Source organism: Neltuma alba, unplaced genomic scaffold (genome assembly GCF_004799145.2).
Source record: "Neltuma alba isolate B1F8T4 unplaced genomic scaffold, ASM479914v2 tig00011597_pilon, whole genome shotgun sequence".
Taxonomy (NCBI): domain Eukaryota; kingdom Viridiplantae; phylum Streptophyta; class Magnoliopsida; order Fabales; family Fabaceae; genus Neltuma; species Neltuma alba.
Window position 1 is genome coordinate 206,455 of NW_021636249.1, and position 20,675 is coordinate 227,129.

The 20,675-nt window shown below is 31.8% G+C and overlaps 1 protein-coding gene across 1 annotated transcript; it reads right to left on the minus strand.

Annotated features, from left to right (window-relative positions):
- Positions 1 to 16,299: 16,299 nt before the first annotated feature.
- LOC114715539 (probable LRR receptor-like serine/threonine-protein kinase At1g05700) lies at positions 16,300 to 18,345 on the minus strand. The gene is made up of 4 exons (XM_028900409.1): positions 17,849 to 18,345; positions 17,279 to 17,752; positions 16,455 to 16,526; positions 16,300 to 16,339 (listed from the first exon to the last, which is right to left on the minus strand). The coding sequence occupies exons 1-4, from the start codon at positions 18,343 to 18,345 to the stop codon at positions 16,300 to 16,302; spliced, it is 1,083 nt and encodes a 360-aa protein (XP_028756242.1).
- Between the last annotated feature and the right edge of the window lie 2,330 nt (positions 18,346 to 20,675).

Genomic DNA, 20,675 nt, shown 5'->3' on the forward strand with positions numbered 1-20,675 from the left:
TTTTAACAACTCTTGAAACTAACAAAATATTTTTGTAAAAATTTCTTATCTAGAATTTAATCATTTTAAATTTCTTTTTATGAGATTCTTCCTAATTAAAGGTGACGTGAAGATTTTTTTTATGAAATATCGAACGTGCTTTATAAGAGGGTTACTTCTTTGGGACCGCTCTGGGCCCCATGTGGAATTTGATGTTTTGGGCTTAGACCTATTTATTAATGGGAAAATCCCATATAAATACCTATTGAATTCTAAAATTCCAAATAAGTCACTCTAACTTCACAAAAGACAAACAAGCCTACAGGTATTAAATCGGAATTTGCAAATTTTGACAAATTACCTCCATGCCCTTTTTCTCATTTCCTTATCCTCTCTCTCTTCATCGTCTTTTTTACGACAGAGACACAGCTTGTATGGGAAATTAATGCCGTGGCTGCATCATTCTTTCACTGGGTTTTGTTAGACATTGGAGACGCAGTTGAAATATTTTAGGATAGAGAAGAGAGATCGCCATTGATTTTGGGAGCACACCATTATACAACGGATCCTCTTCTTCTTCAAATAGCGGCCATTGCGAAACTTTGTTGTTTATATTTATGAATTAAAAGAAGCCATGGGAACCAAAATATAACAACTATGAGTCATCTTCTTGAGAGAGAGAGAGAAGACACGGCTAGATCTTCTTTTTCCTCAGTCATGGTAGCACTAAATATAGTTACTGTCATAGAACATTCTGGTTTTTGGTAAATATCATTAGTGCAGTTGTCAAACCCATTATAAATGTTGTCAATCACATTATTTTATAATAGATTGACTTTTGTAGTCTGAATGACAAGAAAATATTATAGATATTAGTTTAATCTTAATGCTACCTTGTCATTTGAATATATTTAATGTAACTTCTGTCATAGACTCGTTGTTTTTTCGTAAATATTGTCATTTTAGTGATCAATTCCATTACACATGTAGTAAATTATGAAAGTTATTGATATTATGTTGATTATGATGTTTTTCTAGTGTACTTGTATACTACCTTGTCAATACATTTTAACCCTCGTTTAATTCCCCAAAAGGCTAGACTTAAAACAGGTTACAAAAATTGCTATGCATGTAGTAATTTTCATTACGCAAGTTATCATTCCCATTACATGTTTAATAAAGTTGTCTGCAAATGAACTAAAATTGGATTGCAAATAATCAAGTTACAAGTCGCTTGATGGAAATGATAACTTGCATTATGCAAGTTGTCATTTTCGTTACTTGCTTTGTAAAATAATATCAGTGCAAAATAATTTTCATTTACATATTATTTTACAAAACAAGTAACGAAAATGACAACTTGCATAATGCAAGTTATCATTTCCATCAAGCGACTTGTAACTTGATTATTTGCAATCCAATTTTAGTTCATTTGCAGACAACTTTATTAAACATGTAATGGGAATGATAACTTGCGTAATGAAAATTACTACATGCATAGCAATTTTTGTAACCTGTTTTAAGTCTAGCCTTTTGGGGAATTAAACGAGGGTCAAAATGTATTGACAAGGTAGTATACAAGTACACTAGAAAAACATCATAATAAACATAATATTAATAACTTTCATAATTTACTATATGTGTAATGGAATTGACCACTAAAATGACAATATTTATGAAAAAACAACGAGCCTATGACAGAAGTTACATTAAATATATTCAAATGACAAGGTAGCATTAAGATTAAACTAATATCTATAATATTTTCTTGTCATTCAGACTACAAAAGTCAATCTATTATAAAATAATGTGATTGACAACATTTATAATGGGTTTGACAACTGCACTAATGATATTTACCAAAAACCAGAATGTTCTATGACAGTAACTATATTTAGTGCTACCATGACTGAGGAAAAAGAAGATCTAACCGTGTCTTCTCTCTCTCTCTCAAGAAGATGACTCATAGTTGTTATATTTTGGTTCCCATGGCTTCTTTTAATTCATAAATATAAACAACAAAGTTTTGCAATGGCCGCTATTTGAAGAAGAGGATCCGTTGTATAATGGTGTGCTCCCAAAATCAATGGCGATCTCTCTTCTCTATCCTAAAATATTTCAACTGCGTCTCCAATGTCTAACAAAACCCAGCGAAAGAATGATGCAGCCACGGCATTAATTTCCCATACAAGCTGTGTCTCTGCCGTAAAAAAGACGACGAAGAGAGAGAGGATAAGGAAATAAGAAAAAGGGCATGGAGGTAATTTGTCAAAATTTGCAAATTCCGATTTAATACCTGTAGGCTTGTTTGTCTTTTGTGAAGTTAGAGTGACTTATTTGGAATTTTAGAATTCAATAGGTATTTATATGGGATTTTCCCTTTATTAATAGTCCTTAATTAAAAAACAAAAACTACGAATATGCTGTGGGGTGGGTCCCGCTTGTTCACTTACATAAACCAAGACTAGAAGAGTATTATTATGGAAAAATTGTAATAAAATCTCATCCAAAAGAATGAAATATAAAAATTTTTCTTAAAATCATCAAATTACTTTGAAGTTTAAAGAGATCTCAGTATAAAAGATTTTATTTGTTTAATTATCAAATTATTCTTATATCTTTTTAAACATGCATTAATAACTAAAAAAATAGTCGTTAACAACTTAAAATGTAACGATTAACAATTATTACGATAAGTATTAACAACACATTTCTCACAGTATCACAAAAATATAATGCATGAGTTGTCAATATCTGCCGCGATAGTTTTTAATCATTATGCCTTAAATTGTTAATGACTGTACTTTTAATTGTTAATGCATATTTTAAAAAAGATAAGAACAATTTGATAATTAAAGAAATGAAATCTCTTGTGATGAGGTCTTTTGGGATTTCAAAATAATTTAATGATTTTAAGGAACTCTTTTGTATTTAATTCTCTTATATGAGACTTTATTACAATTTTTCCTATTATTTATAGAATTATTATTATTATTAGACTTTGATTTGAATAAGTCGGGCCTCCAGTGGGATTACAAGTGACACAAGAAATGGACGTGCGTGGACTGTGGAATTTAAAGAATGTTATTTTTGAATTTGATTAAATACTTCTTTTTGCCAGATTTTTTTCCACGGGAATTTGATTAAATACTTTTCTTTGGTAAAGTTAATAACGCCTTGACATTTGTGTTCTTCATCACAGTTGCGACGTTCCTTTTTTTTTTTTTTTAATTTCTTCTCTTGGTATCCTGAGTCAAGACCATCTTTCAGGCACATCAACAGGTTCAGACTAATCCAGAATGTACAGTAAAAGTCCTGAAGGGGCATTGGTACTGACCACAATTCCTACTGCGTACACACCCTTGGATCGAATCCAGGATGAATGCTTAAACAACCCAAGTACCTACAACTTGTGCTAGGTCTCGTGGTTTATGAGGGGTCAAAAATATATACTCATCCGGTCCTTAATATAGGATCTAATTATTGAGTTGGTTTTGATCCTAAATATAAGACTCATTTATCATATTTATCAATTTTCTCTAAATTACCCCTATGAATATTCCTTCAACCATAATCAAGTAGAAAAGGAAGAGGGGTATTAAGAAAGATGATTATGGTATTTTAGGAAAAATGTGTCATATTTCTTATAATTAACTAACTTATCTAATTTTCTTAATGTAATCAAATTAGTTAAATGGGTCTTATATTAAGGAGCGAAGGAATACATGTCGTTAATTTATTGGAAAACTTAATCACAAGAATATAAGCCATTTGATATAAATATGTTGATTTTTTATTAAAATATTAACCAATATTTGTATTACAGTTGATAATTTATTAATATTCTTATTTAATCATTTTTACTTCTAGAAATTGAATATCGAATAATTCAGACCATATGTGTTTTTAATATACACACACATATATGGATGATTCATCAGCATCACAAACAAACACTTTATATTGAAGTATATCGGCATGAGTAGTTTCCGTTTGTCTCCCAAATAATTTAGTACTTACCCCGATGTTTAATTTAAAAACTAGTTAACTAATTTAAGTAGATTAAAAAAATTAGTTAAGTTAGTTATTTGTAATAAATAGGTGTTGTCTTTCTTAAAATAACCTTACTACTCAAGTGTATTGGCTATAATTACCATTATTACAGTGACTATCTTAAAAAAAAAATGGATAAATATGAGAGATAAAATGGACTGAGATCTTATATTTAGAATCAAAATAAAAGTCAAACAAATTTTTATATTAAAGACTGGAGTTAGTATTTATACGTATCTTCCTATCTGGGAGATGGACTTGGTTATCAGAAGTATGAACTTTTTCTCCTATCATTAAACTAATGTGTCTAGAAATGAAAAAAATGGTAATCGTTTCGTCATAATTAAACAGCAATGTAATGGAATAGCCACGAATGTGGTTCCTAAAACCCAAAAAAAAAAAAAATTACAATTTAGAAGATTTTTTCATTCCTGCTTTATATATCTTTAATTTCTTAAATGTTGATGCTACTTTCAAATGCTTAATTTTCTTATAAACTTTAGAGACAATGCTGTGTTCGTCAATATAACACACATACGTGGTATAAACCCTCTAGTCTTTTGCACTACTAGTAATCTTTTTTGCAGGAATTTATAGAGCATTCAATACTTTATTTTAATTTAAAAAATTGTTTTACCCTATGCATTCAAGAGAAAATATAATTTTTAAATTTATGATTTTCAGAAGTAAATTAAAAACATAAATAATTTTTAAATAGTTTTACTGATTTAACTAACTTATATTAAAGATTTAATTATTTATTTGAGTAATTAAAAGGGAGAATCCAACAAGAAGAAACTTGAAATTATTAAATCACAAATCAAGTGACACGCTTTAATAAATTTTAACAACTCTTAACTTGAAACTAACAAGATATTTTTGTAGGAATTTCTTATCTAAAATTTAATCATTTTAAATTTCTTTTTATGAGATTCTCCCTCATTAAAAGTGACGTGAAGATTATAACCGGGTTACTTGTTTGGGACCGCTGTGGGCCCCATGTGGAATTTGACTCTGCATTGGGCTTTGGCCTATTTATTAATAGTCCTTGATGAAAAAACAAAAGCTACGAATATGACGTGCAGTGGGTCCCGTTTGTTGACTTACATAAACCACGACTTGAGGAGTATTATTATGGAAAAGTTATAATAAAATCTCACCCAAAAAGAATTAAATATAAAATTTTTTTTTAAAATCATCAAATTATTCTGAACTTTAAAAAATCTTAGTATAAGAGATTTTATTTGTGTAATTATTAAATTATCTTTATATTTTTTTTAAGTATACATTGACAATTAAAAGAACAATCATTAACAATTTAAAGTCTAACAATTAACAACTATCACAGTAAGTATTAAAACATATTTTCTTAAAATACCACAAAAATATAATGCATGAGTTGTCAATATCTTCTGTAATAATTTTTAATCATTACATTTTAAGTTGTTAATGACTGCACTTTTAGTTGTTAATGCATACTTTAAAAAAAAGATAAGGGCAATTTGATAATCAAACAAATAAAATCTCTTGTAATGAGGTTTCTTGGGACTTCAGAATAATTTAATGATTTTAAGAATTTTTTTTGTATTTAATTCTCTTATATAAGACTTTATTACAATTTTTCCTATTACTTATAGAATTATTATTATTATTATTATTATTAGTAGACTTTGATTTGGGTAAGTCGGGCCTCCGGCGAGATTATAAGTGACACAAGAAATGGACGTGTGTGGACTGTGGAATTTAAAGAGTGTTATTTTTGAATTTGATTAAATTCTTGTTGCCAGATTTTTTTCTAGAGAATTTGATTTTTTTTTTTTGACCAAATCTAGAGAATTTGATTAAATACTTTTTTTTTGATAGAGTTAATAATGCCTTGATATTTGTGTTCTTCGTCACAGTTGTGACGTGACGTTCCTTGATGTTGAGGTGTTGAGAATATATAAATGTCGTTCATTTATTGGAAAACTTAATCACAAGAATATAAGCAATTTGTTATAAATATGTTGATTTTTTATTAAAATACGAGTATTAACCAATATTTGTATTACAGGTGATAATTTATTAATATTCTTATTTAATCATTTTTACTTTTAAAAATTGAAGATCGAATAATTCAGACCATATGTGAATTCCAAATTAATGGCAAGAAATTTGGGCTTATTGGGTTTTAATATGCGTGATTCAACAGCATCACAAGCAAACACTTTATATTCTTAGGTATATCAGTGTGAGTTTCCATTTGTCTTCCAAATAATTTAGTATTTATATGTATCTTCCTGTGAGATGGACTTCCTCATCAAATTATGTGTCTAGTAATGAAAACATGGTAATCGTTTCGCCATAATTAAACAGAAATGTAATGTAACAACCATGAACTTGGTTCCTAAAATCAACTAAAAATTACAATTTACAAGATTTTTTCATTCCCGTTTCATATATCTATAATTTCTTAAATGCTGATGCTACTTTCAAATGCTTAGTTTTCGTATAAACTTTAGACCGGACTATGCTGTGTTCATCAGTATAACAAACATATATAGTACTACTTCCGATCCTTAATACAAGAGCTTGTTTGATTTTTATTTTGATCCTAAATATAAGATCCCAATCCATTTTGTCTCATATTTATCCATTTTTTAAGGTAATCCTTGTAATAATGGTAGTTCTATCTAATATACTTGACTAGTAAGGATATTTTAGGAAAGATAATACATATTTATTACAAATAGCTAATTTAACGAATTTTTTTAATCTACTCAAATTAGTCAACCAGTTCTTATATTAAGGATTGAAGGTAGTATATTATAGGAGACTTGAGTTGCAAATTAAAATTACAACAAACAAACAACATATTGCAGTGAGAGTCAGACTCCCACGGCCCCCTCTTATTTAGTACAGCTGACTGAAACAAAGCAGCCGATTATTTATACATCGTTATATATATAGAGCCACATCACTTTAAATTCGTAAGAAGCATGCATAACCACATTAATCATAAACAAACATATGAAATCCTGCCAACATTTATGAACCTTGACATCATACATGTTCTTTTATGATTTAATGGACATCCATATTCTTATAGATTGAACGCATTTAATTATATACTCCCTCCGTTCCTTATTATAAGAGACAAATAACCGAATTACGTTGATAAAAAAAAACAGTTAAAATTAGTTAAGAACAATCAATATGTAAAAGGTATAATTTTTTTTTTCAAAAAAGGCCCTCATTAATAAGGAGAGAGAGCATGAGAGAGAACAATGGTAAATTATTCAAAAAAAAGAGAAGTGGGAAGGAGAGAGAGTGTGAGTTGAAGACAATAAATATGGGTAACATAGAAAATCAACACAAAAAGATAGAAACAACTTCTAAGTGTCTCTTATATATAGGAACATGCCATAAGCATCAAATGTCTTTTATAATAAAAAACAGAGGGAGTATATAATATATATATATATATATATATATATATATATATATATATGGTGAAAATTAATGAGAGGGGGACTGAGCAGGAGGAGGGGAAGGGCAAACGCAAGGGCAGCATTCGCCTGGAGGTGGAGCAGGGGCACAACACACACATATGCAGGACAAATAATGGGCCCACCTGGGTTGGTGCCCGCACCACGAATTCACAATCTTAATTACCTCAATAATAATTCAGCCATTACATAAATTTAATTAATAGCTAAATTACTTTTCTTAATCCTAGTAATAGATTTATTTTTAATTTAGTGTATATAGTTAACATTTTTTATGGGATCACCCGGTTACTCTGAGCTTGCCTCTCTATAATTTGAGGGCTTATTGGCTTAACGGACACACACAAAGCCATTTATGAATCACTTTCACTTTCAAGTTTAATCCGTTTAACAATATAAATATAAATCTTTGGCCTAGTTCAGGAACACAAATTAAAAAACGGAATGGAATATAAACTATGAAGATGAGTCATAATTCTTTACTTTCATTATTATGCATATCTCAAACAAGTAAGAGACGATCAATTACGATCTTGTTTAAAGCGAACTACGTACTTTGGCCCTGAAAAGATTTATTGGTCTATCAAAATGAGCTTTAACAAAATAAGGATCAGTTGTACACCACGAGTTATATAAAAGATTCACAACGAAGATGATCGATTGAAGATGATCATTAATAGAGAATATTATTTCTATATATATATATATATATATTACACTAATTAATTAAGGAGGTGAGCAAGATTGGTTTATTACCTGGGGCCTCTGGAATTTGAGCTTCACAGGGCAAAGTTGGAGCTAACACCATAGCAAATATGAAAAAACTCACCAAAGAACACCTCCAAGACTTGCTTCCCATTGCTTATGGATAACAATAATAAGCAGATAAATTGTTAGTTAATTTTTTTCGTCCCTTCTCTTTCAAAGAAGATGATAAGAATATATGAATATACATGAGGAAGCTAGCTTATTTGTAGTGGTTTTTTCAGGTATGCAAGGCTTGCTTGTGCCGAGATTTTTGAATTTAGATGTTGACATTTGTGGCATAATTCAAAGATTTCAATATAGTTAACAACTACCTCGGTTATAAGTTCTAACATTGGCCAAACTTATGGGATAAATATATACGTGAAATTTTAGTCTATCTAGATGTTCAATTAATTAATATTTTGTGCAGGCATCTCAATTTTATATATATCTTCAATATTGTCTTCTCATCTGATGTGGCCAGCTTGAAAATATGAGGTTTGAGATTGGCCAGTGTGCGCGCGCGTATGATCTTAATGAACCATCATTTTCTAGTTGAATCATTTTTATCGCTCAATCAATTACATCAATATTTCTTGTGGAATTTATCAATCTGAACCATGCAACTACCATAATCATAATATGACCGATGTGTTTATGATATAATAAACATAAACTTCAAGATATGAGTTTCCTTTTTCCTGAAAAATTGCATTATCAGAACAGATTTATATAAATTTAGATTGTAATCTTGAAAAACTGATGATAGCAAATATGTCATTTTGTCTCAAAATTGAACCACACATCATTCCTTCCAAATTAAAAACATGTGTTGAATTAGACAATACCACTCGATGAAGCTCATTATCGTCACCTAAAATCAACAATCTTGGCTTGTATCTGTTCATTTGGTAAAATGTCAGATGTTTTCATGTGTCCGTCATCTAGAAGCGGATTGCTACCACTGTGTAGATAAATAGTTCAATTCACCTCCATAATGGAGGAAGAAGAAATGAAAAACGAACAAACTGACATCAGAGCATTTTGCAGAATATGATTATTCTATGAGGCCTTGTTTCCACTTCAAGACATGAGTTTTTCTCCGAATTAAAAAAAGGAGCAAAAACAAAACTTCAGCATAAATGGTAACAACTTGGTGCAAAGTCATTAACAAATTTCTTCATCTCATGAGTCAACCTAACCTTGGGCGACAAACAGGCTTACTAGAAATACAGCAAAAAGACATGATAACTTGACTAAACAAAACAAATCTCTCTGGTTGGATTGGATGATTGGTTGGGAGAGACAGCTTGAATCCGCAAATAATCCTACCTAGCACATGGACCTGAGTTTGATTCTAGCGAAAAATAAGTGCTACTCAAAGAAGAAACAGAAGTTCCACTGTTACTTTCTGCATTTTGAAGGGATATTTCCAAGGCCAGACATTCCTTTATATCAGGCCTTTGAATTACAACTTGTGGAATGCAAGACATGGCTATCTCTAAAAATTTCCATGCTGAAGCAGTATTGAACTTTCCCTCTAATCTTGGATCCATAATGGACTGGATGTCCCCACTCTCCAGCTTTGGAGCCACCCAATCAGATATGTGACTTTTGCTGCCAGGTGCTCCTATTACCGCTGGCCGACCACTCATAAGCTCAAGCAAAATTATCCCAAAACTATAAACATCGCTTTTCTTATTCAGGTTTCCACAGCTATGGAATCTGTAAATTTTTCAAGATGGAGTATCCATCAATAAATTTGCATTTTAATGCATTTGGCCGGGAAAAAAATGTTATGCTATATCTGTTCAAGTGATAAGAATGCCATTTTCAATCTGTTCTACTAAAGTTTGCTAAAAGTTGATCTATAGACTGTAAAAATCTCGTGAGTTTGTTTAGATTTTCAACATCATGGAATCTATACATTTTGAGAAAATTAGCTAAGCATATTTTAGGCACAGTCACTGCTCCATCATCAGTTGCGGATTATCTTGAATTGCACATGTGTGGGTAAAGCTAGAACAAATTTCTATCTTAATGAATTGCTCATAAGGTAATTAAAGAGTTTTTGCATCAAGGAGTACTGGAAAAAGTTTAGAAATTAGAAAAGAAATACGCACTCGGGATCTAGCTAGATAACCTATTGTGCCAGCAGGACAAGTTGAATACTGCATATCAGTATCATCAAAAAAAGCCCTGGATAATCCAAAGTCAGCAATCTTAGCTTGCATGTTTTTGCTTAACAGGATGTTGGAAGGTTTCTAGTCTCCATGAATTATGGCTGGCTTACAACCATTATGTAGATAGTCCAATCCTGCATTTTTGTTGAGCAACCAGATAACCTTTGAAGTTAAAATAAAGGGAAAATCATTAAAAACAATGAAAAAGAGTAAAAGCAAAGGAACATGGATTGACAATTTCAAAGAATGGAAAAGACTACTATTTTACACACCACATGCTGCATCCAATGCTATTTGAAGTCTCTCATTCCATTTCAAAGCATATGGATTCTTATCTGCAAAATATTTAGATTGTGCATAGAAAAATGTCAAGTACCCCACAAACTCAGTAATGATTTATCACTTGTATAGTTACCATCCTTTCCTCTTCCTTTTTATTTTTCAATTCATTGCCTTGATGTTTCTTACAGCAATAATGTCGAGGCAAATCCGAAAACAACTTTTCACGAGACTCGTAATTAAGCTAGAGGAATGAGTATTGAGATATGTATTGTAATTAACAAACCTGATAATTTCTGTCGGAGATTTCCTTCATCCATGTGCTCATAAACTAGTGTTTTCGTATCACCATCATTACAATAGCCAACAAGAGAAACCAAGTTCTTATGATGAACAACCATCAAAAGTTCTGCCTGCATTTCGTGTCACCATCAAAAGTTCTTATGATGAACAGCCATCAAAAGTTCAAACCCAACGTTTATAATTGATGACTTTTTCTTCTAACCTCTGACTCCTTAAACCCTTGTTGTGATGATTTGGAGAGTAACTTGACTGCAACTTTTGTACCATCTTGTAGTGTGCCCAGGTACACTTTGCCAAACCCCCCTTGTCCAATAACGGTCTCAAAGGAATTGGTAATACCAAGAAGTTGCATGTGATTAAAAGCACCGTTTTTCCATTTTAGATTCCCGTCATTTTAAAATGATGTCGCTACAAGTGGAAGAGAAATTCCAATAGTATCATGTATTAATGATTGAACTTGGATTACTTTAGCAATAAACATATGTACAATAAAATGTTCAGACATTTTTAATTACTCACTTATGTCTCTTTTATAAAGGCATGTACAATAAAATAAATTAGCTAAAAGCAGTTAAATTTTAGAATTTTTTACAACTTTCCAAAATTTCCCTTTGATTGGTATAATTCGTTGTTTGAGGATGGGAAAGTCATCATCAAGCTAAGAGAGTGAAAAAGAAAGGGCATTTTCCGAAATAGATTATAAATGTTTTATTAAATTTTCCAAATGATCTTATATTAAGTATAATAAAAGACTACTTCTATTGCATACTAGTACAAAGGAAGTTACGTTCCGGGTAATGCATCTGACGTACTACCTCACTAATTAATCCATCCTTAAATTAGCACTGTATAAATTTTCATGTTTCATGTAACACCCCGAATTTTATGATTTAGGATGAGTAGAAAAAAGAAAAATTGATTAAAATTATTTATTTGCCAAATAAAGGGGGAAAATTTTGGAATAATGATTTTTAGGGTTTAGAGACATTTTGGAAAAGGTATTTCCCCAAAAATGGCTTAAATAATTTTAATAGATAATTTTAAGAGAAGAATGGTTTATTTTCTCTGGAAATTATGGAAAAATACTTAGAGATTTATATTTAATCTGAGAATTTTAGGATAACCAGTTGTGATGGATAAGAAAAATCCATTCAGGATATTTTGGTTTAATTTCTGGATATATCTTATATTTCAGAAAAATAGGAAAAGGGATAGGATTGGAAGAATAATTATTGAGGAGGGCAAAATGACTCAGCAATCATGTCCGCAAGACGTCTGAATCGTTTCTCCGTTGCACAGCTGGTCTTCCACGCGTCTAAATTCACTCCTCCATGTAACAGCTGGTTACCACGCGTCTAGCTCATTTCATTCGGTGTCCAGAGAAAAGAGAGATAGAGAGCGCGAGCGAGAGAGAGAGGAAGCACGAGAGGAAGAAGTCGGCGACGGAGAGGAGGCTGAGTTGAATCTGGTGATCGGAGGTGGTATCCAGTGCATGCAAACCGATCAAACATTCCAGGTGAGCATCCTGATCAACCTCCCACCATTCTCTTTCCTGTTATCCGAGTGGTTATGGCGTGTTTGAGGAGAGAGAGACAGAAGGGTAGTGAGAGAAAGTGATGGAAAGGATAAGAGGACCGATGGATTCAGATTCTATGGGTAGATTGAAGTGTTTGACGTTGGTTTTCAAGCTTGCATGTAAGGTTGATACTCTATCCTGAGATTACCGAACTGATATATATATATATATATAGTTTCGATACTTGTAGCTTCAGGTTCTGTAAGTTAGGAAGAATATAATATAATATTATATGTATACACAATCTGTAGCAGAATAAAGTTTAGTTTATGGGCCTGTGTTATATGTACATATAAGTATATATCTTCTGGTTGATTTAGTGACGGGAGGTTACGGGTCTTCCAATTTTGATGTCTCTGATATGTTGATTAATGTTGCTGTCATGGGACTGAAATTTTAGAAACTAAAGTGGCGGAGATGTATGTTTATACATGGATGTATCGGGTTTTAAATGGAATGAAGAAAGATGATGATTTTGTTGCTGAATGGGGTTGAGTTTGGGTTTTATATATTTATATAATTGCTTAAGTGTGACCGTGGGAGCTGGAATGTGAGTAGCGAGAGATATATGAGAAAGAAGGAAGTAGTGGTGATATGAAGAATTGACTTTGGAAGCCTAGAGTTGATGTGGAAATGCTGTCTAAATAAATAAATAAATAAGAGTGTGGTTTTAGAACCTTGATACTCAAAATTTACTAGGAGGAGAACCATGTATGGTTTGTTCTTAAGGTTTTGAATGATAAGTGATGATTATGTAAGTTAATTTGTTATATGATCGAAAGGTGAATAGAAATGGTTGAAGCTTGGGGACTTTAGAATTTTGAAGGAGAAAATTGATTAGAACTCTAAAATGTGAAGCTTTGAACTAAGGGATACTTTGATATGAGGAAGTATTAAATCATTGGAGTTTATTGATAAAAGAACCTATAAAAGGTTGAATTGAGTGATTTAGCTATTGCCCTTCAATCTGAAATTTTCTTTTAGATTTAAACTAAAGGATTATATGGATTTGGAAAGTACAACGATGGCAGTAACTTGATCATGAAAAATATTGGTACAACTTGTAAACTAAAATGAATATAGTTGAGTAATTGTAAATGTTTGGGTGTGTCTCTCGACCAATCATAGGGTTATGGTTAGAAGTACTGTGATTGTATTAATATCTTCAAAAGTCTATGAAAGAAATGTGAGGATTAATAAGGGGAGGACTTAAGGAATGTCCTTAAAATATAATAAATAGAAATAGTATTTTTGACCAAGATGACCAGTTACTAAGAAAAGTAACTATTTGGACTGAGATAAAGAGAGAAACTCTCCACAGTAAATGTATTAAATAAGAAAATTGTCCAGGATGACCAACTATTAAGTAAGGGTAGAGAGATTGAAAAAGGATTGGGATTTAAAGAGAGATTTCTAATTTATGAATTTTAGCTGGATCAAGCATTAACCTACCCTTACTAAAATAATAGGTTTTGATATCTGCAAAAGCCCACCGAAGAAGCTAAGAGAAAGGAAACAAGTAAGGTTTGATTTTGAAGCAGAAAGTTCAGGTAGTAGTTCTTTCCTACCTTACACTTGTGTATGATTGCTGCATGTCTGTTTGTGCCATATTGCTTTTCTAAAGCATGAGAACATGTAATCCTTAATTCCTTGCATGGATTATTTAGCCGTGATCACGTGTAGCTGATAGACATGGGGCAGTGATTGCCAATTATTTGCGCGGCAGTGATTGCCAATTATTTGCGCATTATTTATTCAGCTTGTCTAATAGACATGAGGCAGTGATTGCCAATTATGTGCTCATTATTTATTCAGCTTGTCTAATAGACATGGGGCAGTGATTGCCAAGTATTTGCGCATTATTTAATCAGTTTGTCTATCTGTCATTGCGCATAAATGCTTAATTGCATTAGCTTGCAAGGTTATGTTCCACTTTGGCTTGTTTTGCATGCTTTATGTGATCTGCACATTTGTTTGATGGAAATTACTACTACGGGGATTCTTTAGAATCTCACCCTCCCATTTATGATGAACAGTGAAGGCTAGTAGCTCGAAGGATAAGGAGGTTGTTTGAGAAGAAGGTGAGCTGGTTGAAGAGCAGAGATACCTGTTATAATTCTGTAAATTGTATAGCAAAATATATGGGCAAGTAATTTCACTTGCTCTATGGAAATATTATTTTGTATCCTCTAGAAGAAGGAGGTGAGCATTGCCAGGTGCACGTATATGCTGACAACTAAGAGCGTTGCTTTATTTTTAATATAATATTTTAAGATTGTATAGTATGAAATTATTTTAGGTGATAATAGATTAAGTTGAAAGCAGTGTTGATATTGGATCACTCATCAGTTATCTGAAGGTTTGAAATATTTGATCAACGGATTCCAATGTTAAAGGAGAAAAAAAATTCCCTGTCTTTTCCCAGGACGAAAACCTGGCGTTAGTGATTCACAGACGTTAAAATGATCCTATTAGTATATAAAAGTGAGGTGTTGCATTTCATCCTTAATTAACGGTTCTCCACTTAGTTATTGTCAACCAGTACTCCTCATTTCTACTAATTACAATAATCTTTTAAATTTTAGTAACTGTAGTTACGTTAATTAAAAACAATAAATTTGTCAGTAATTGACACTATTTTCTAGTAATATTCTTCAATGTAATTAATGTGAGAAAACCTCCATTAATTAATCAAGTAACTTAACTTGTGCATATTTAATACGGGAGCGTTTTCGTCAAAAATAATAAATGCGGTAGACAGCTGAGAAAATGATCTCATAAAATGTTCTTATTTTTAAAAATGGAGGGAGAAGCTGGGCAGAGACTTTCTCATACTAGTAAACGATTGTGGTGACTGGTGACCGGTGAGAATTAATCCAAAAATGATGAAGAGGAACGCGACAAGCGGTAAAGTAGATTAAAGCACGAAATTTGTAAAACAATAAATGCTTCCAAAGATTCATAAAGGAAAAATGGATATAAAGAAGACTGAGGGTGTAAGCTCACCTGGGATACCTTCCACTTTGTGTTTTCTTTTTATGTTTCCAAAGCTTCACATAAATGCAGATTACTATTAAGAGGGACTGCTACAGAAGGTATTACAGATGCAATAATTGGAATAATGGGCTTCTTTGGTTTGGTTTTGCTTTTGCAAGCACCCCTCTGACAGAAACTTGGATTTCCATCCAAACTAGGGGAAAGGGAAGGAAAGAAAAGGCACCAGTTAGTAACTGCGAGTCGTATGGTAGAACATCATCTGCATATTACTATGCAACTAGCTAGCATCTGGCAATATGGAAGACTGTTAATGGTATCCTAAATGAAGAAAAGTACTAGTAATGTGTTTGAAACTAAAATACACTAGTGAAGGAAGATAGAATAGAAGAAGTTCTTCCGAATATTCTCAATCAAAGCAGAAGAAGTGCCATGCTACGCAGACAATGCAACTGCCGATGAATGAATTAAGTGTGTTGCTATAAGCAAATTAAACCTCAGGATTAAAGGATTGCCGTTCTTCTCCGTTAGGGCCTTTGGAATTGGACCACTTAGATTGTTCCCTGACAAATTACTAAAACATCACATGAGAAAATCACAATAGATTTGTTGAACTAGAAGGTATTATTCCTCTATATATATATGCTAAAGCATTGCAACTTGCAGTAGTTTCAAATTGGGTAGTTTTCCTAAAACTTCAGGTTTTTCTCCCCGTCAACTGATTGTTGGACAAATCCCTACAACATGAGACATATTAATCAGATGAAGTTACTGCATGGGGGTTATTATGCGTTGCGCAGACAATGAATGTAGACCTAAAAAAATTCAAGTCGGGGTTCCTTAAATACTTACAGGGACTCCAACGATATGAGATCGGAAAATGAAGTATTTATCTGTCCAGTCACTTTGCTTGAGCTCAAGTTCCTGCTCATATGTGGTCAAGAATGGAAATTTCACTACAATAAGCAAGGAAGAAGAGAGATATTGGACGTCACAACAAATATGTAAACTCCTTTACAGCTCCTTGAACAACATTGATTGAGATATCAATAAATTAACAGCATGAACAGTGGAATATACTTAGGTTATCAAACCTAACAAATTTTAAAACATCCAAAGACTACTCACAATGAAGTGATCCTGGGAATGTTGCCAAAGTAACTACAATTCAGACCGTTCCAACTAAAACTGCGTGGCATGCAGGGATCTCCTTGCCAATTTCTGGTGATTTTATATGCTTGTTTCACAATCCGCATAGCATTCACGGTTAGACATGATCAGTCAGAATCAAAGATCAGTGTGTAGAGACTGATGATAATTCATGTAAAAGAAGCTCCCGTGCGAATTTGGTTAATTAAACATGAGAAAATTGTTGGGAGCATGGGAAGCTGTTGGGAGAACTTTAAGCAAATCACAAAAGTTCTGTTTTCAATTTATTATAAAAAAAGCAAAAAGAATGTTTTTTTTCCCTATTACGAACCCTGCTCCTAACAATTTTGTTATGTTTAAGTTAACTAAAACCACTTTCTTTTTCGTAATCTTAAATGATCTGGTGCTAAATCTAGATAAAAAACTTAAAACAAATATGATAGACCAGAGTAGCCTAACATGCATGGGCGCTCATTCTTAAAAGTAATTGTAAAAGGAGAATGATAAGATAACAAAATATGTAATACTTGCCATCCCCTTCCTGAGTTGGTGAATCCGACTGGGCCAGTACTCTATAGATTTCAAGAGCATTGATCATGGGGGGCAAACCAGAATCTGGGGTTGATGTGATTGAAATGTTACTAAGATATTCCCCCTTGGGTATCCTCCTCACCATGGTTTTGAGCACCCGGTATTGAAGAGTTATGTTCTCTCGGATCGTATCCGTGAAAGTAATTTCCATCTTTCTTTGCTGATCTTGAGAATGCTCCTCGAAGTCATAAAAATGAAGGTAAACAAAGTACTCGTAATCTGTACTGTAATCCAACTCGATAACTAAAGAGGACGAACCGTTCCGTGAACGAATTGCAGTGCCCAACACTTTTCTGGGTAATTTATAGTTTGACACATCGCCATCGATCGGAACCGATGTGGTGATTGGCTCTGAGTTTTCGATCTCTCTACGGAGGAACCATGAGCTATCGTAGATATCATCTGGGTATCTGCATTATTATTTGAAGAACAAGCCATGCTTAATTAATCCAGGTTGAATGAATAAGTAAGTACTAGCAAGTAACGAATAGATTGAAATAGTTTACGTGATGAAAGTATAATCTGCTTTAGATGTTCCCCAAGAAGAGCGTGTCATGAGGCCTAGCGGCGAGAAATCGGAATCGTTCGGATATATAGAATCCTTGAGAGGCCATAGTTGGAGCAACGAAATGAAGGGTATTCCACGGCCAATGTTGATACGACACACATCAACTTTGTTGGTTCGAGAAACACGAATGGCCTCCATTCTTCTAAGGTCACTGTTATTACCCGATCTTGTCCAGAAATTGACGCCAAGATGGAACTGGAAGACTGGAGCAGAATTATTGTAATCATAATTTCCATACTTGTAGTAAACTCTAACGAGAAAGTTGTTGTTTTTGCCTTGTTTGGGTTTGAGGGTATAGCAATTCCTTTTCCCTTCTGGAAAACTTCTCACAGTGTTCAACTGCTGCCAAACCTGCTCATCGTTACTGTCAAGGGCGTATTCAGAAGATAACTTATATATCTGACCCGAGTCCACAACATTTCCGTCATCTGCCATATAATAAAACTTCTTCCCGTCCCAATTTTGGATTTTGGATTTCACAATTTTAAAGGTTTTTTTTGTCATTTTTCCATTGAAATATGCAACATTTTGAAATGATTTTTTCAAACATCTTACAAATAATCATATTATATTTCTAGTTGTTACAATTGAGTTTCACTTATTAAAGCACATAGAGGGAAAAAGAAACAATTAAACTTTAAAAGAAATTTTTTTAAGTGTTTGTGATTGTTATGAAAAAAAAAATCACAAGAGATTGAAACCAGGGAGATGGGGAAAATTAGAGGAAAAATAGGAAGTAGTCAATTTTCATTTACTTCAAACTTACAATCACTTAGTACATCCCACTACTTATGGGCTATAAGTCCTTAAACTCTATTTCAACAGCTACAACAAAAAATAAATCTAAATAATTGTAGAATACATAACTTTTGGATGTTATGTGTATTAGTTATGAAAAACTCTCACTCAGTTATTTATGTTGTAGGTTATATAGCTGTTAATTAAGTAAAAAACTCTAAAAGAAAACTCTCAAAAGATCATGAATATTCACAATTAATATTGCAATATTTATAATCGTAATGATATTTTTTGGTGCTCTTATTTTTTTAAAAATTTAAAAATTGAAAAATATTAATACCATCACATACAGAACAAATGAGATCGCAAAATTATGTGGTTGAATATGATAAACTAAACAATGATAACGAAACAATAATTTTGAAATCAATTTGAAATAAATTAAAATTTTAAATTATTACTGAAAATTAATAGAATCTATCTTAATATAAAAATCAAATTATGATAATTTTAATGTTATATCAAAAATCAATATACCCACCAAATTTATAAAATATATAAATACGTGGGTTTTTTTTTTTTAATAACATCTGGTCCTATCTTTTTCTTTCTCGTATATTTGAGAGAAATTCCTGCGTGATCCTGGTCTGCCACATCATTTGTGGTCTGACCAATCAGAAGTCAACATCTCAGGGGGATTTTAATCTGATCTGGCACCTTCTTAATCTTAGTTTGGCAGATGAAAAAAATTAAAAGAAGAAAATTAAAATACTCCTAAGTTGTTGGCTTGCTATTGGTCAGACCACAAATGATGTGATAGACCAGGAGAATACAAGAATCTCTCTTTGTTTGATGTGTAAATAAAAAAATTTATTAAGAAATTCTCCTTCTACGAAAATCAAAATGTATATACTACTATGATTATCTTTGCTTCAATTATGTAGGATGAAGACTTGTGAATATGAACTATTCCTCCAATTCTAAATATAAGTCCTATTTTTGTAATGTAAATTATATTTAACACTAGAAGAATACTTGTTTTTTCTGAGCGCCCGTGGACTTAAGGAATACATGCATACATATAACACCCGTTTGGTTTTTACTTATAAATCCCAAAAGTTGATTTATAAATCGTTTGTAGAATAAAAGTTTGAATTTCTTCCTCAAAACCGGTGCACTGGAATAAATTAAAGGTTTAACTAAGGCTCTTTATAGTATTGACCAATAAATAATTTTTTATGACTAAAATAAATAAGACTTCCTCAAACTTAAGTAGAATCATGTATAAATAATTTTCTTAACTTTTAAAATTTAATAATAAACCTCCTCAGACTTCAAATTCTATGCATGCAACACGAAACTATTAATTTTATACCCCTTAAAATTTATTTTGATATGCATATAGCCTTCTAAAATTTTGAGTTGTAAACAATCAAATCCTCAAAATTTAAATTATTTGCATATAAATAATAAACAAAACTAATAGTATTAGAATTATCTGTATAAATGTAAAATTTTAAAGTTGTTATTATAAATTTTTAAAAATTAATAAGATTTTTTACGATTTAGCCTACACCTTGAAAAGTAAAGGATTACCATTTTAATTTAGTGTATATATTTATGATGCATCACGAGTTGTACTAAACTAAATAACATAGTAGAACTAATTAAATAATAAAGAATAAAAATGCACCTTTAATTTTATATAATATTTTATTTTCATCCCTTAATTTTATAAAATATTTTTTTGTTCCACTAATCCTAACACCGTGAGTTTTACAAACAGAAAGTATCAATATTAAAAATTTTAAATGTTAACTAAACATTCATAAATGTTAGCATATTAAATTTAATTTGGTATAAAAACTCACCAAGTTATAACTTTCAAATTTAGAGATCTCATTTTAAGTCAAAGTGACAGCATGGCATCTTATTTTCTAAAAGAGTAAAAGGGTGTTTGGTAACTTCAAAAAGTATTTTTGAAAAGCACTTTTTCGCAAATGGAGGTAAACTCCTCCACATATTTA

Bases quoted from the DNA above. Each gene is read 5' to 3' on its own strand.
- LOC114715539 (XM_028900409.1), bottom strand. From the start codon at position 18,345: ATGGCAGATGACGGAAATGTTGTGGACTCGGGTCAGATATATAAGTTA. The intron at 17,753-17,848 runs GTAAACTATTTC...ATAATAATGCAG, and splicing joins GCAGATTATACTTTCATCAC to ATACCCAGATGATATCTACG. The intron at 16,527-17,278 runs GTATTACATATT...ACATATGAGCAG, and splicing joins ACTCAGGAAGGGGATGGCAA to GAACTTGAGCTCAAGCAAAG.